Source organism: Empidonax traillii, unplaced genomic scaffold (genome assembly GCF_003031625.1).
Source record: "Empidonax traillii isolate 1590-97213 ecotype Southwest subspecies unplaced genomic scaffold, ASM303162v1 scaffold662:size427329, whole genome shotgun sequence".
Lineage (NCBI taxonomy): Eukaryota > Metazoa > Chordata > Aves > Passeriformes > Tyrannidae > Empidonax > Empidonax traillii.
The window spans coordinates 294,887-310,825 of NW_020955855.1; the positions used below are offsets into that span (position 1 = coordinate 294,887).

The 15,939-nt window shown below is 38.6% G+C and overlaps 1 protein-coding gene across 1 annotated transcript; it reads left to right on the plus strand.

Annotated features, from left to right (window-relative positions):
• The first annotated feature begins 1,870 nt into the window (after positions 1–1,870).
• FGF20 (fibroblast growth factor 20) lies at positions 1,871–6,270 on the plus strand. The gene is made up of 3 exons (XM_027899379.1): positions 1,871–2,192; positions 4,464–4,567; positions 5,204–6,270. The coding sequence occupies exons 1-3, from the start codon at positions 1,886–1,888 to the stop codon at positions 5,447–5,449; spliced, it is 657 nt and encodes a 218-aa protein (XP_027755180.1). The 5' UTR covers positions 1,871–1,885; the 3' UTR covers positions 5,450–6,270.
• The last annotated feature ends 9,669 nt before the right edge of the window (positions 6,271–15,939 follow it).

Below are 15,939 nucleotides of genomic sequence, written 5' to 3' on the forward strand. Positions count from 1 at the left end.
ACTACAATTAAGTAGATTTGCTTCAAAGAGAAAGCTCATTGGTTGATGTTTTACACTGATGTGATAATGTTTACACAGATGTGCTTTGAAATCTCGATTATGGTGGATTTTTGGGTCCCACCACATGACAGGCTCCTGTTATCTAAAAGGTAAAATAATATAACATCTATCTGTAGCTGCCTTCAGAGCAGGTCCGCCTGTGTTCTCTTCTGAGGTGATTTATCTGATCACTGTATTTAGCATTAATTTTTTTCAGTTTTAAATCCTTCCACAGTAAATCACTTGCTTTAAAGCAGCCTTTTTATAATTCAGGTGCACACAGGGGCAGTACTTAGGACTGCAGTGATGAAAAGGTGTAGCATTACCTGCTTTAAAGCACCTGCCAATTAATTAGCCCTATACTCTCCGTAGCAAATAAAGGTAAGCAATCAAATCCATTTGATCTCTCAGATTTAGACTGTGACTGAAAAGACCATGAAGCAAGACGGGAGAACTAATCTCTCATGATTCTCTGCAACTTTTTTGTTTAAATGAAACCTTAAACTGCCAAGTGATTCTCTTGAACTTTTGAAAGAATTAACTATGAAAGATCTTTGCATTTTATACTCTAATACCACGTTTTAACTTGGGCAAGGAACTGCATTGCGTTCTTACATGCTAGGATGGCTCATGTCGTTTAAGCCCTAAAATTCATTAGACTTCACAGAAAAAAGAGGAAAGATAGCAAAAGTTAAGCTATTAGATTTAAATAACGTTGTTTTACCACTGCTGATAATGAATGAGCATGTGTTCCACCAATGCATTTGCATGCACGAGCCATTCTACTTTGGGGATGAAAAAAGAGCATATGCTCATCTGGAACAGGACAGCAAAGTGCCAAACTGTTTCAAAACACTGTGGAAAGACAACAGGGAACTTTCAGTAGATGATATTGCTAATTTGTGATGTTCCCAGACTTTGGCTATGGGCCCAATGCAAAACCCCAAAGAGGGTGGATTAGATGAACCACTCAATTAGATGAACTCTCAATCTTTATTTTTCTCTGCAAGTTTTGAAAATATTTATTGCAAACTATGGAGTTGCCTGTTTATGTTTTTAAGACCTTCTGTCAATACCCAAATGCTATAGATCAGTTTCGTGTCACATTAATGATAAATTAAATGTGAGGGAGAATTCGCAGAGGGGAAAACACCTTCCTCGACTATGCCAATTTCTTTAGAAATCCCCCTCCTTGTAGTTGAAGCGATAAAAGGGAAGGGTAATGCATGTACATTTTATTAGCGTTTTAGAAACAAGGAGTAAAACTGTCAGATCTTTGTTTTTTTTCTTTCATGTGTGTCTGGGCAGGTCTAACCCTCAGGTAACGCCCTTTCTCCTTCTTCCCTCCTGCCTCTCCTTGCACCTGTCCACGTAATGCTCCCTCAGCTCCCGCCCGCCCCGCGCTGCCCGCTCCGCTCCGCGCCGGGGCCGCGCCCGCGCCGCGCGTGTGCGCGCCCGGCAGTGCCCGGCTGCGCGCCGGGGGCGCGCCCGGAGCCCCCTCCCCGCCGTCAGCGCACATCAGAGGAAGGTGCGAGCGGAGTTGGAGCCGGTTTACAATTTCAAACGCGGCCTCCCCGCAGCGCCTTCATTAGCATATGTCAGGGGACCGCCGTACATATATACACGCGCGCGGGGCGTACGAACAGTGCCTCGCTGCCTGGCTCGCACCGGCTCGGCTCGGCTTAGCTCGGCTCGGCTCAGCTCAGCTCAGCACTGCTCGGCTCCGCTCGGCCCTGCCGGCTCCCCATGCTTGGGGCTCCGCGGCGCACCCCCACATGCCCACCGGGAGAGGCTGGCAGCCGCTCTCCGCCGCCGCCGCGCCCTAGCCTGTTCGCCCCGCGCCCCCATGGCTCCGCTGGCCGAGGTGGGCGGCTTCCTGGGCGGCCTGGACGGCCTGGGGCAGCCGGTGGGTGCCCACTTCTTGCTGCCGCCCGCCGGGGAGCGCCCGGCGCTGCTCGGGGACCGGCGCGCCCCGGCGGAGCGGGCTGCCCGCGGAGGGGCGGCGGCGGCGGCAGCGGCGGCGGCGGCGGCGGACCTGGCGCACTTGCAGGGCATCCTGCGGCGGCGGCAGCTGTACTGCCGCACCGGCTTCCACCTGCAGATCCTGCCCGACGGTAGCGTGCGCGGCACCCGCCAGGACCACAGCCTCTTCGGTAGGCGGCCCGGCCCCCGCGTGTGCGTGTGTGTGTGCGCGCTGCCGCAGGCGGGTGCGTGTGCGGGTTTGTGTCTGCGTGTCTGTGTGTGTCTGGACGTGAGCAGTCGTGCTCTTGGGAGGGAGGTGTGATACCGGTGATGGTGAGGCAGGTGGATGAGCCCTCAGTACCGGCTTCACTCTTTGGCATTAAACCATGGGGTCTGCACCGGGGCAAGGTAGCGAGGGAGGGCTGTGCATCCTGTGCGAGCCAGGAGGTAGGCGTGTATTCTTTACTCAGCCTGTGCGGGGGATCTGTAAGCACATGCATACGCCTGCAGGTTTGGTGGAGTGGGAAAGGTCGAGAGTTAGGCTGATCCTTTTTCTATTCACTGTAGGTATCGAGCTTCTTGAATCTTTGTAGAACTATAGATCGTGGACTTGTGAATGCTGATCCTTAGGCTGCATTAGACTGCTCTGCTACTCAGGATGTAATGTTGAAGCAGAGGAGCCTAAAATGCCTCTTTACTCAAATGCTTAAAATGCTTCCTAGTCAGGTTTCTCTGTCAATAAATCCAAAGAAGGTGAAGACAACCCCCAAATGCAAACATTTCTTGAGATACGAGAGTAAAACCTAAATGTTAGTTGTAGGAGCTGGACATCTAACAAACCTGTTGTCAGCTACACGTGAGTTTTGGTGTATATTGATTTAGCAGTCCTAAAAAGGTGATTAAAGAGTTTCCTGTCATCCTCCCCATAGTCAAAACAATCTGTTGAAATGGCTCTTAATTGCTTTTATAACACATGGATGTTCTAAGAAGTAGAAAACCGGTATTCAAACAGACCTTCTCAGAAGGAAGTTTTCCTACAGCATGTAAACATGAAATAAATCTTTGCTTTAAAAGGAAAATCAAGTTAGCCCCAGATCTAACATTTACTAGGCTTTTTAGAATTGTACTGCCTTTATTCTACTGCTATTCTCAATAGGTTTGTCTGATGTGGTTTCTTTGTGGGTTGTATCACCTGCTTATTATAGTTTTGAAAAAGGGTGGCTTTGAAAGTGATATCAGAAAGACAGAATACCTCCACCTCCTTTATGGGACTTTTTGTTTTAGCAAGTGAAAAACTAGGATGATTTATATGTGATAAGAGTTTTTAATGCTTACCCTTTGTAAAGGATTTTTTTTTTGCTGTTTTTTAATATAACTTAGAAACATGCCAAAGTTAAATTAACATTCAAAACATTTTAAATTATTGCATAGTCTGGACAATCCATCTGTCTAAGAGTGAAAATTGTCCTGAAATCATAAATAATAAGTAGACAAAAAGTCCTAATCAGATGCCTTATTTAAAACTACTTACCTTAGATTCAGATCTTTTTTTTTTTTTTTTCAATGTTTTGTGGTTTTGTTGCTGGACTGCAAAATCTTAGGTATGATTCCACCAAAACTTCTTTTTGAGGCTTTGTTTACATTGTTAACAACTTCCAAAAAGCTAGTTCACACGTTCCCTTTCTTTCATGTTTTATATATACTGTAATCTGTGCATATCAGTTGGTTAAGTATGTTGGCTTACCCTTGCCAAAATCGGGCTTCAAATAGTACCTCATCTCTCAAATACTTTATTTTATTAACATATATTACATTTTTGGGTAAATGTAATATAAATAATGTTGTAATCCAAACAGTAGCAAAAAAAAAAAAAAAAAAAAGCAGCATATTTCAGGTACTTAAAAAGCCTGCACAGAAGACAGCAAGTTGTGTCAAGAGGTGTGGGCCCATATGCTAGATAAGATGTCTGGCAAATACTTTTTTTTTTCTGTGGGTAGATTGTGTTATATGAAATTCCCATCTGTACTTTGATTTCCATTCAAATGATCTAATAATGGGTGTGTTTTTTTAAGATAATTCTATAGAAGAAGTAAAGTATGATTTCAGGTAATTCAATCCTATCTTCCAGTGTTTGAATAGGCAGTTTAGCAAACAGTGTACAATCATTATAGATTCCAACTGCAGAGTACTGATGGCTTTAGCCTTGTGCTGAATAAAATCCTTTCATATTCATAATTAAAAAAAATATTTCTTAAATAATGTAGAATTCATGTTCCTAGATGAGGTTTCTCAGAATACTTACCTGTGAATGTTGAGTACATTTCCATATAGTATTTGAAATTTCAGAGAAAGTAGACCATATTTATTGTAACGTGCATTTTCTTGTTTTTAACCGTGTTTTTGGACGCTATGTATTGTGTGCTTACAAAATGAATTAAAGGAATCTTTTTTTTTTCTTCCAGGTATCCTTGAATTCATCAGTGTGGCAGTGGGACTGGTCAGTATTAGAGGCGTGGACAGTGGCCTTTACCTTGGAATGAATGAGAAAGGAGAACTCTATGGCTCTGTAAGTACCACTTCCATGTCAGCTCATACATCTTGAGGTTTTGATTCGTTTATGACAGTTGATTTGCATCTGTTGAATAACTTCAACAAAATATAGCTGTAGATTTTTACAATACTATCCGTATTGTACAATATCAGTCCTAATTTATTCCTTTCAAGTCTTAAAACATCTTAAGATAAAATATTCTGTTTCTCAACTTTGGCTATGGTTATTCCAGTTTAAAATGTGAAAAGTGATGCACACCACAAAGAACATATGGAAATACCTTCCTGACATGTTATAGTGCACCTGAGTCCCTCCACCAAATCTCATTTCTAGAACATTAGATACCCCAAGACAGGACTCTACATAGTATAGTTCTTGTAAGTCTGATGAAATTTAATTAAATAATAAATAAGTAATGCTTTCTTAGAGTGAGTGTTATCTAGCTCATGTTTTAAATCCAAAATTGTGTACAAGTCCAGGTTTCCAAACTTGGTGTTAGGTCCACATTCTCTCCTTGCTTTTGGTTTGTTGACAGTTAAATGAACAGTAAGGCTACAAAACCTAAAGCATTTTGTTAATCATATATTTTTTCATGTGTTCATATATCTAGTGACAGCTTAACTTATTTTTCCTTGCTCTTTCTTTCTGCAGGAGAAACTAACTTCTGAATGCATCTTCAGGGAACAGTTTGAGGAAAACTGGTACAACACTTATTCATCCAATGTGTACAAACATGAAGATTCAGGGCGACGATACTTTGTAGCACTTAACAAAGATGGTACTCCCAGAGATGGGACAAGGTCCAAAAGACACCAGAAATTCACACATTTCTTGCCCCGGCCTGTGGATCCTGAAAGAGTTCCAGAACTGTATAAAGATGTGTTAGGATACAGCTGAAGAAGGAAGAAGCTTTGGAAAAAAACCCAAACTGGAGCTGTTGCCCCTGCTTTCCTGTCAATGTGAGCATGAGGAATCTGCAGGAGTCTAGGATGCTGGATGCAAAGAAGCTACTTTGTGGAGGCAAGCCTCTGTTTTCCAACCCTTGGATTTAGGAGAAAAAGCTTTCAAGCTGAGAATGGACCAGCCTCCTTGAAACTTGTGATTTGTTTGGTAGCCAGTAACCAGAGGGAAGTGTGACTTTTTTTAAAATAACAAACTCTTGGAAATTTTGTCTGGATTATCTGTGGGTCTGTAGATTAGCAAAGAACTGCCTACATCCTCTGAATGACACAACAGTGGGAAGAAACAGAAAGAAATGGACTGTAAAATAGTAATAAATCCTGAGAACTGTATATGAAGATTTACTGGCTCCGCTTTAGTGATGGATGTTAGATGTCAATACATCATAGTCAGAGCTGGAACTTTTCTCCAGGATGGACCTATTTATACATCTTCAGATAGCATATATTTATTTTATATATTTATTTATTAAAGAGTTTATTTTTTACTGGGATATGAAGAGAATACAACCCCTAACCCCAATGAGAAATCATTTACAGTGCCAATATTTACTCTAAGTAGAGTCATGATACAGAAGTGACATTACATAGCAAAGCAAAGCATCCAAAATCTGAACATTCATATTCCATTGTCTATCAGTTACAGATAAGTTTATATTTTATGCACATACCATTGCATTAAAACAGTCTTTATTTGGAAAAGAATGTTTAATTTTCTTTGCCAATGAAGAGTGCCTTACAGATTTGTATCAAATTCAAATGCACATTTAAAAAGGGAATTAAAGATTATTTCACTTTATTTGGTTTACTGTTATTTTTAAATTGAGCATCTCTTAGCACACTATGTGTAACATTTCAAACCTGCAACAATTGTGAAGAATGTATTGCAGTTATCTTGAAGAAAAAGTAGTATTAGCTCTTCAAATCTTGATTCAAATCACAACGCGCTTGATAGTTTTTTGCCAAAGGGTTCCTACTATCTTTGCAGACACAAAAGTAGCTATTCTCTGTGTTACTCAAAATTTTTGTATAGGGTTCTCATCAATATATAAGATGTTTTAATGATCTTTCTTATTAATAAGCTTAAGGGGAAACAAGTTCAGAGTATGAAATTTTTGATATTGGTGAATGAAAAGCTTCTGTGAATGAAGGTTGTTTCTCCGTGAGCACAGAGAAGCATAAGAAGACAACTTTCTTATCTTGATTCCCCATTTAGGGAATACTTTGAGCATAAGTTTTTCTGTGAAAAGTGTCAGGACAAAAATGAACTGTGTCTCTATGCTAGTTCCAGCTCTACAACAGCTATATCACACTAATTCAATTCAGAACTGTCAGTTATGAAGCACAAACTCATCTGCATATTAACTGAGGGGAAAGTCTGCTCTCTGCAAGAATACTAAGGGTTAATGACAGACCCTGTATGATTTAGACCTAAAACTGCTGAATCTTGTTCTCAGGTGATTGCTACCTGCATGGACAAGATCAGCCCAGGAGAAGGACTACAGAAAAGGCAATTCAGGAGAGGGCAGCAGTATTTGTACTGTACCAGAGGTGGTTTCATGTTCCAGAGCCAATGCTCCTGGTGGGCTCCAGCTCAAGATAACTGTTTCATTCAGTTTTATGATATCCTATATTGTTCAAGTACTGCATATGCATCATTTAAATAAAATCAAGGTATTAATGAAAAGCATTTTCCAGTATATAGCACACTTGCTAGAACCATTGCTGAACAAGAACTTCTCCCGATCTATCGTGAAAAGTGGATGAACATAGATTACTGATGGACTGTGGACAAAATCATTTTACTTTCTGCCAAATAGAAATGCAATGCAGGTCCACAAAAGTGTGTTTCAGTGCTTTGTGGTTAGCAATATGTAAGTTACTAAGGTTAAAGGTTTCATTTAAATGTTCTGAAAAATGGGAAGATCTACAGTGCATCGAAGATGGCTTAGTAAAATAATGTTGTAATGCACTTCAACTTAACTTAAAATAATGATTTTATGGGTGACTCTGAGTCCCATTAGTAATACGTCAATAACTGAAGACAAAAGCATATGCTTTAAATAGAAAAATTTGTAATTTGTTCCATGTAAGTTGTGTAAAAAAGGAGTAGCTGCTGCTCAGGATATAATTCCCATGAGTTTCTGGCAAATACTCAGTGTTTAAACCATAGCAATAAGAGTTATCTCTCTTTGGATCTCCACAACAGTAACCGAGGACAACTTTAAATAGTGAATAATTGGCTGAAACTTTTGGATCCAAACACCTACCCAACACATAGATGAGAGTGATATATGCTTGCCCCATTCCCATTTTAGATATATGCAAGTAATCCTTGAACAAAATGTAATGGAGGAAGTACTGTGGTGATGAGTGACTGCACAAAACATCCAGAACATTGGAAAGCTGTCACAGCCTCCTTTTTAGTTCTGGTGTATTGTCATTGAAGAAATACATGGAGTTTTCCTATTTCATTTTGCTTGCAGCATTTATATGGTCTCTGCTAAATTTTGTCCATCAAGATGTACAGATGCATTTAACATTTTTCTAGTTTGAAAATGGTGGATGCAAAAGCAACACCTAAACCTAGGTCTTTTCACATTTTAATAGACTAATAGCTTCAGTTGTCAGTGGTTGGGTTTTTTGTGTGTAGTTTTCACTCCCGCTTCAGAAAGCCCAACAGGATAGAGGGAGAGGTTTGTTCTGTCTAACCAATAGAATTAATTATCTAGTTTACCAGTCATTACATTTTGCATAACTCTATCAATCTGAAAGCTATGGGCTGCTCTTAATACTATGAAGATGGTGATCTGAAGGAGATGACAGTGTTCAAAGTTCAGAGGAAGTATCTGAAAGCAGAGAAAATGTCACACCTTATTTCTGCCTCTGTTGTGTGTTTTTTGTTTGTTTGTTTTATTTTATTTTATTTTTTATCTTTTTTTTTTTTTCTCCCTAGGTAAGGCAAACCAATCAAGGCAGTTAATATAGTTTGTGTAGCAGTTGCAGCCCCACTTTTTGCTTCCCATGGATTCACCTATTAGCTGTAAAACTTGGCCTTTTGATCTCAGAGCTGGCTGGAAACTGAGTGCTCCATGCCAGTTCTGTATTTCTTCATATATTTTGGGTTTTGTTGTTCTCTTTTCCAAGTTGTGTCAGAAATAATATACTGGCCATACAGAAGATTTTCTGAAATTAAGGAGGAACCTTGACTTCTGAGCATATTTGAAGTGAAATGATTACTGCTATTAATGCAGAAAATACAATTCTTAACAGTCTTCTGGGGAAGTTTTTCAGTTGTAATTCTTACTGGATGTAGGAGAACCCACATCCCTCTGGAAATGGGTATTTTTTATTAGATGCACTTATATAGTCAGGGAAAATGGACAGCTAGTCTAAAAGGTACACAATCCTTTTATTGGTCTGAGCCATTTGTGTTTGCCCAGAGCAGTTTGTTCCTGTCCATATCTTCGTGTTTTCTATCATAAGCTTATTGATAGTATCTTTCATACTCAGGTGTGACAGCCACCTTCACTGCTTCTATTTGAAGGTCCAAATCACTGGTGTGGCCATGCGTTCTGGTAGCACTCCAGGGTTCGGCAGAATTTACTTTCTGACATATGAGGGTAGTTTACTATATTCATAATGGCTTTCATTTCCCTCTACATTAATTTCTTGATGTGCTTTGTTAACACCTTTTTTCATAGCCATCGAATCTGGCTTCAGTAACTTTGTCCAGTTTACCTGAACACAGGCCTTTAGCAGCAGCTGTAAGGGCAGTGTTTGCAATTTATTTATTCTTATCTGCTTATGTAATCTTAATAGTACTACTGTGCCGTGGCTCTAGTTATACCAATGTAAACCATTAGGTTTACCTTACTCCTTTTGTTGTACAGCAAAGACCTAAACAGAGGTAAGGCGATTTTATAACCATAAATGAATCTTTACTATTGCCTTAGTGTACTGGACCAAACCTGTATCAGATACTGAGAACACTGTAGTAGGATGCTTAAGTTTTTCTTATCTTGCTATATGGAGATGCTATTTTGGTAAGGAGGTCTTTTGGAGATTTTTACTGTATTTGTTCCTTTCACTTTTCATAGAAGAAAAACTATTGCCTTCATAACTATTCAAATCTCTGCAGTTATTTGGTGTTCTCTTTTAGTAATGGATCCATTTGAAGACTCAAGTTATATGAACATAACAAAAGCTGCATGACATAAGACAGTACCACATCTTCTGTGCATTGGGTGGAGAAAAAGGCAGACATATATTCTGGGCATTCTCCTCTATCAGTTCTCCTCTATTCCCTTTTATGAGGCAGAAAAGAATTATACATTTCGCAGTTGAAGAACATGATAGTGGAATTCAGCTCTTCCTGGATGTCTACATAAACATACACTTTATCAGACATTTGTCTCAAAACAATTTCCTTAGCAGCAGTATATGTTCAGCTTTTGTGCTGGAATTGTTGCTGTTAGGGTACCTAGTGTCAGTGTGCATCTGGATGTACGTGCACTTGTTTCAGTACATGACAATAAATACATTGCTAGAGAGAGAACAGTCTGAAGTTGTTATATACCACCAAATTGGTAATCAGGGAAGTTTGGTTTATGGCATTGGTTTTAACTCAGTTTTTGAAACAAAGTTTTGCAGAAGTTTTGACGATCCTGTATGGGTTCTTAACATTCCGAGATTCATGGGCAGAAAACAGAAAGGTGTAAAAGTCTCTCATGTGGGACATACTCAACCATGACATCTTTATGAATAAGTTATGTGCAAATAGAAAGAGAAAAAAATCCAAACAGGGAAGAGGTCAAACAGTTACTTCTATTGCCAGTTGGAGAGATATTAAGTTTCAAACAGAAGGTGTTTGGCAGGTTGCCAAAATAACTGTTTCATCTGCAACATGATAAGACACTAGAACTGTTCTGGAAGTCCAGGAAAAAGAAAAAAAGAACAAAACGATTTAAAGCAGTGGTGACAGTAGCTCTGTGTATTTTAAATACATCAAAAAATGCAATTGGTATTGTTCTCTTATTATAGCAAGTCTCTTGTAAATGGAATTCATGGGGAGAGGACTAAGAGTGTTAGGCAGTCTTTTGACAGTGAGCTTAGTAAAAATCTTCCTGTGGTAAAATCCTGGTTTATATATTTTGTCTAGTTATGGGAAAATTGAATCATATTTTATTCCCACTTAAAATACCATAAACTGCATATTCCTTTCATGGATATCTTCAAGTCAGGAGTGTTAATTGATTTACAAATAGAACCCAAGTTAAGTAACATTTTTCTCTCAAATATAGTCTTTTAAACATATGTATCCACTGTAGCATGTATTTATGAAAGATGCTCTTCAAATTAGTTACAGGAGTTTCCTTCGTTCCTGGCAAAAAGAGTCTCAGTTGTTGACTGTTTCAGGGGATGTTTGTCTCTTTATTATTCATGCAAGGTCTTTCATCCATCTCTAATTCCAGTGGCTTTAATGTGCCATAGACATGAACATGGGCCTCAGGGTGGGTAGCTCTGCCTTAGGGTTGTTTCATCTGTAGGTTGCTGAGATATCAGAAGGTGGTGATAGGCAACTATGCTTACGTTGAGGAGTCTTTAGCAGTTGACCCCTATTGTACTGAAGCTTCTGGATAAAAGCATTAAGTAATATTAGCAGCCAAGCCATCAACGTTCTGCTAATGCTGATTCTAGTTTGCCTGAGTCAGAAAACAGAATTTCTTTTTCTAATAGAGATATGGATGGAAGCTTGGTATAAATATGATGGAGGTGAAATGATAGAAGGGGAATATTGTCAGGATTTTTTGCAAACTCTGAGAAGATTGTCACAATTAGTAAGTCTTCCTTACTAGAGAACCTGCTTTTCAACTGGGTTATCAAGTTTTGAACTCCAATCAAAAACTCTATCTCTTTTCAACTGAACAAAGACTGTGTCTTCATTTCCTAGACTTGGCACTACTTTCACCATCTACTCTTTCTTAAAACTAGCATAATCCTATACCAGCATGAAAAGTCAGAACAGCACTCTGCTCTTTGTTCTGCCTTTTCCTCTAGCTTTTCAACCTTGGGCCTATCTATTTAATCTTTATGTCTCAACTTCATCCCCTATAAGGGGCCAATATGTCTAATTAATCATTAAGCAAAGCAAATGCAGAAAAGTCTTAGAAGACATATATCTGTGTAAATTTTTCAAGAGGCTTTTCCTGATCCAGAATGGACCTATTAAAATGATCTATCCCTTTGGTAACTTTTATCATGAAGATGTGAATGCATGCTTGTAACTTGCTGTATTCCAGATATGATTTAGAGCGGGTTTGGATTTTTACAATGTCAGATAGTAGCTTTTACTGTTCAGGAAGGTCCTTGTCATGGTTCTACAATGCTATGCTGTCTTGCTGGCCCTCCAATTAAACTTTCACTACTTGAGTTCTTATCCTCTGTGATTTGGTGTATGGTTCTGGATACATTCTTGTTTGTTTGTTTTTTGGTTTTGTTTGTTTTGTTTTCCCTTTTTTTTTTTCCCCTAATTGATCTCTTTACAGCTAATCCATAGGAATCCTCTTGCAACAGTCTCATTCTCCTTCAAACAAATGACCAGTAGATTTTTGCTGTGAGAAGTTTTCTTTGTCCAAACTTTTCTTAGTGAGAATCCAGTAGTTAACAGTTTCCAAATGGTCAGGAAATGCTGTTAATTCTATTATCTTTATGTATAACCTAGAAACTGTAAACACTAAACCCTGTGTGGCGTAGTACCCACCCACTCACAATTTCTCTTTTAAGTCATGGTGCCATGGGTACTTTTTCTAAAATCATAAAGTCTCCTGAGGTGAGTTTTGGCCTTATGATTGCTGAATGCTGTGAGGTGCAGTATGAAATTGTCTCATACAGCATGAAATTCTCATTTGACTAGAAATGTCTTATTTCTGTATTCAAGTACCATTATAAGCACCACACTGTACTTGATTTATTACTAAAAACTGAGTCTAAGATATCCACATTTGTGTAGTGGTTGTGGTTTTGTGGCTTGTAACCTCAGTTAACTCCTCAAGCTTACCGTAATGAGGAGGTAAATTCTTTTGTCTAGGAACGTGTCTGCTAATCTTAACTATGTAAAGTGTTCTCCATTCTGGGATGGTGCTAGGCAAACAGCAATAAGACATTTCTGTAGTTTTCTTCATAGCATATACACCTTGAAAAGCTCAAGCTATTCTATCTGCTCTCACGTTCTTTAGGTGACCCGATGCATTTATTATCTCTCAGCATCTCTGAAACAGACTTCTTGCGGCTCAGCAATGCTCTTTCAAAAACTCTCTCAAGAGATCAAAAATAGGGTACATCTCATAATCAGGTATCCCTTATGTTGCCTTGGGCAATTAGTGCATTCAGGATCAAAACCCAAACCTGTGCACTGTAGTAGCCCTTGCTACCTTTGCATATTTAGGCATCCCCTTGACAGTGTTTCAAATGAAAAGGCAACATTTGGTGAACAACATGTAGCACTCTCATAAGTTTTCATATTAAAACAAGAGGTAATATTGTTTCAAACAGCAAAACTCTTTTATCTCACGAAGAAACTTCAATAGTTCTATGAAAGGTTTGGTTGCTTAAAAAGTTGGTGAGTATGCCCATATGTTTTTGTATGATTCTTTTATGATGCTGGCCAGCAATGATGAAATTAGCATGTTTTGATCTATATACAAGTTGTTCATAAAGAACTTGAAAGAAGTAGTTAGGAAAATCCAAGTGCTGAAACATTTAAGCTATACTTTCTAGTCTCACTTTTGTGTGATTGTCAGCCAGGGACTATCACGATCAAGGTAGCTTGCCAATTGCCTGCCATAATAATAATATTTATTGCTGTAGTGGGGATTTCCTATCAGAGATCTGAAGACAGACTTTTATACATTGTTTCTCCTAGGTAACCTATTCAAATCAGCAGAAGAGATCTGATAGTAAGGGAAAAATAATCAAAAGATATATATTTTTGATCTCCAGGTTTATTTGAACTTCATTTTTTTTTTGTTTGGGTTTTCCTTCACATAGCTGACAAAAAAGTGAAGGAAGTTGGCTGATGTTCTGCTTCTCTATACAAAATTCATAACCATTTAATGGTATTAAAATTAATGTATTTTGCTACTGACTTATGAGGTATAACATTTATTTTTTCATACTGCCAGAAAGAAGACAAATAGAGTGTTTTGCAGGAAGTTAATTTAAGTCTATTGGAAATATATGGGAATACTCATCTAATCAAATCATAATTGACTAACATTTCTGCTTCTCTTTTCCTAAAACAGAAATAGACAGTGTTCCAAAGCACTGAGAATAACAGGATGGAATTAATATGTTGTGAACAAAATTCCCAGTCCCATGTCCCTGACTATTTGCAGAAACTATGCTCTCTGTGCAGTTGATTCCTTCCAAGAGTTGATCTGTCAGTCATCAGTTTTTCTTCTATGCACATTTCTTCTATATACTCCTGTCTTTCTTTCACAAGCACCTTCATGAGCAAATCAAGTCTTCCTAATTACCCATTTTTACCTATTTTTAGAAACTACAGCCTTAGTTCCTTCTTTAACCAGCATCTATTTCATTGGAGAGACCTGGACTTTTCTAATGAAGGCTATGCCCCTGTTGCTTGTGTTGTTTAGTGTTTACTGCCAGAGACAGCTCTGGGTTTTGAGCAGCTGCCCCTACTTTTACAAAGTAAAGCACTACCATGCCAAATCCTTCACCCGGTGTGGCTAACTTAGCCTCCAGCACTAACTCTGGTGTTTCTGTGCAAAGAGATGCAGCTGAGGCAGATGAAGGAGCAAGGCTACAGAGTGCCTGAGTACCAGCAATGTGCTGAGGGGTGTGAGTGGCAGCAAAGGAGTGTGTGCAGGCAGGGGAGGCAACGGCAGCCAGAGATAAAACTGCTTTGCTAGCATTTAGCCCCTGGTTATGAAGCTGGAAAGAAGGACCAGAAACTGTCTGGTCTGACCCAGATCTCATTGGCTGTCTATCCTTGAAAGTCAGGTGAATTTTTTTCTCTTAAAAACATTCGGTAGAATGTTCACCTTCCATATTCTCTGAACTACAGAATCTGAAGCCTCTTGTGGTACAGGTTTTCACATTCCTAAGAGTTCTGTATTTTATTTTCCAGCTGAACAGTCACAAGGGTGATTACTGGCAAACAGTGTAGTGTTTTTCTCACACTCTGCAAAATATATGGGGAACACAAGTTTACTTGATAGGGAATACCGATCAAACTATAATTTTATGGTAACTTTTCTTTTGGTCACCAATGTCTGATTATACAAAATCCTAAAGACTTTGGGCTATATATTCAGTCCTGGTCTGGCACATTCACTCATAGATAAAATATGAGAATTATTCATCTCTGTAGTTTTTCATGTCTACGATTTACACTTAAAGCTTCCTAAATTGCTAAATTCTGTAGCACATTAATGCTTTCCTAGAATTAAAAAACAAAAACAAAACAGAGAGATTATGTTTCAATAAATTATTATTTTATTTAAAACAGTAATATATTAGTAAACAAGAATGAAAAAAATATAGTTCCTAGCCATGTAGATGGGAAAAAACAGTAGATGTACGTCATCTCATCACATTATGTATAGTCTTTCTGCACCCAAAGGGCCAATGATAATGTCAATTTCCTGCTTTCTAATTTCCTGGAACTGAGTAACTTGCCAATAAAGTGAAGCAGAAAATTAAATTAAAAGAATCTAATAATTTTAATGAAGTTTGAAAAGTGGTAAGCAAGTAATCATGACATTTAAATACAGCAAAAAACAAGACAAGACAAAAAATAGATATTTCTATCAGAGACAAAAACTTATGGACAAATCTGCAATATGCTTATACGAGTGCACAACACTGGTAATTAAAACAAAAAATCCAACCGACTCTAATAAGGTGCAAAAATAACAAGTAACCTGATGTAGGGCTTTGCAACACATCTGCTGTAATTTTGAATCCCTCAGAACTCTACTTTTCACAGAAATGCTTTCTCAGCCTTCAAGGTAAATGCCAGAAAAGGACATGGCATTTTGATAGTATGTCTTTCTAGAGGACTCGGTGGAATTCTAAAGAACCAGAGACTCTTAAAATGTTTGTCACCTCAGACATTATTTGAAAACTAGAAATCCCTCAAATAATATTGTGAGACAAAAGCAGTCCACTTTAGTATACTACCTGAGACCTCTGTCATGGAAAGACAGTACAACATTAAGGAGGGTGCTGTCTCTTATCAGGTACCTGCTCTACTAGTCCTGTAACCTTGAAGAATACAATCAAAAGGAACAATATATCAATAACCCTGTTGGCATCATGTATACTGCAAAGAGAGAGAGAGAGAGAAACCCCATTTCTAAAAAGGGAATTATTTTTTTTCCCCAGTAAAAGTTCTGCTGCTAT

What these genes read in the sequence shown, in the direction of transcription:
- FGF20 (XM_027899379.1), top strand. Translation starts at nt 1,886, where the DNA reads ATGGCTCCGCTGGCCGAGGTGGGCGGCTTCCTGGGCGGCCTGGACGGC. An exon ending in CCAGGACCACAGCCTCTTCG is followed by an intron (nt 2,193 to 4,463) that starts GTAGGCGGCCCG and finishes TTTTTCTTCCAG; the next exon opens with GTATCCTTGAATTCATCAGT. An exon ending in AAGGAGAACTCTATGGCTCT is followed by an intron (nt 4,568 to 5,203) that starts GTAAGTACCACT and finishes TTCTTTCTGCAG; the next exon opens with GAGAAACTAACTTCTGAATG.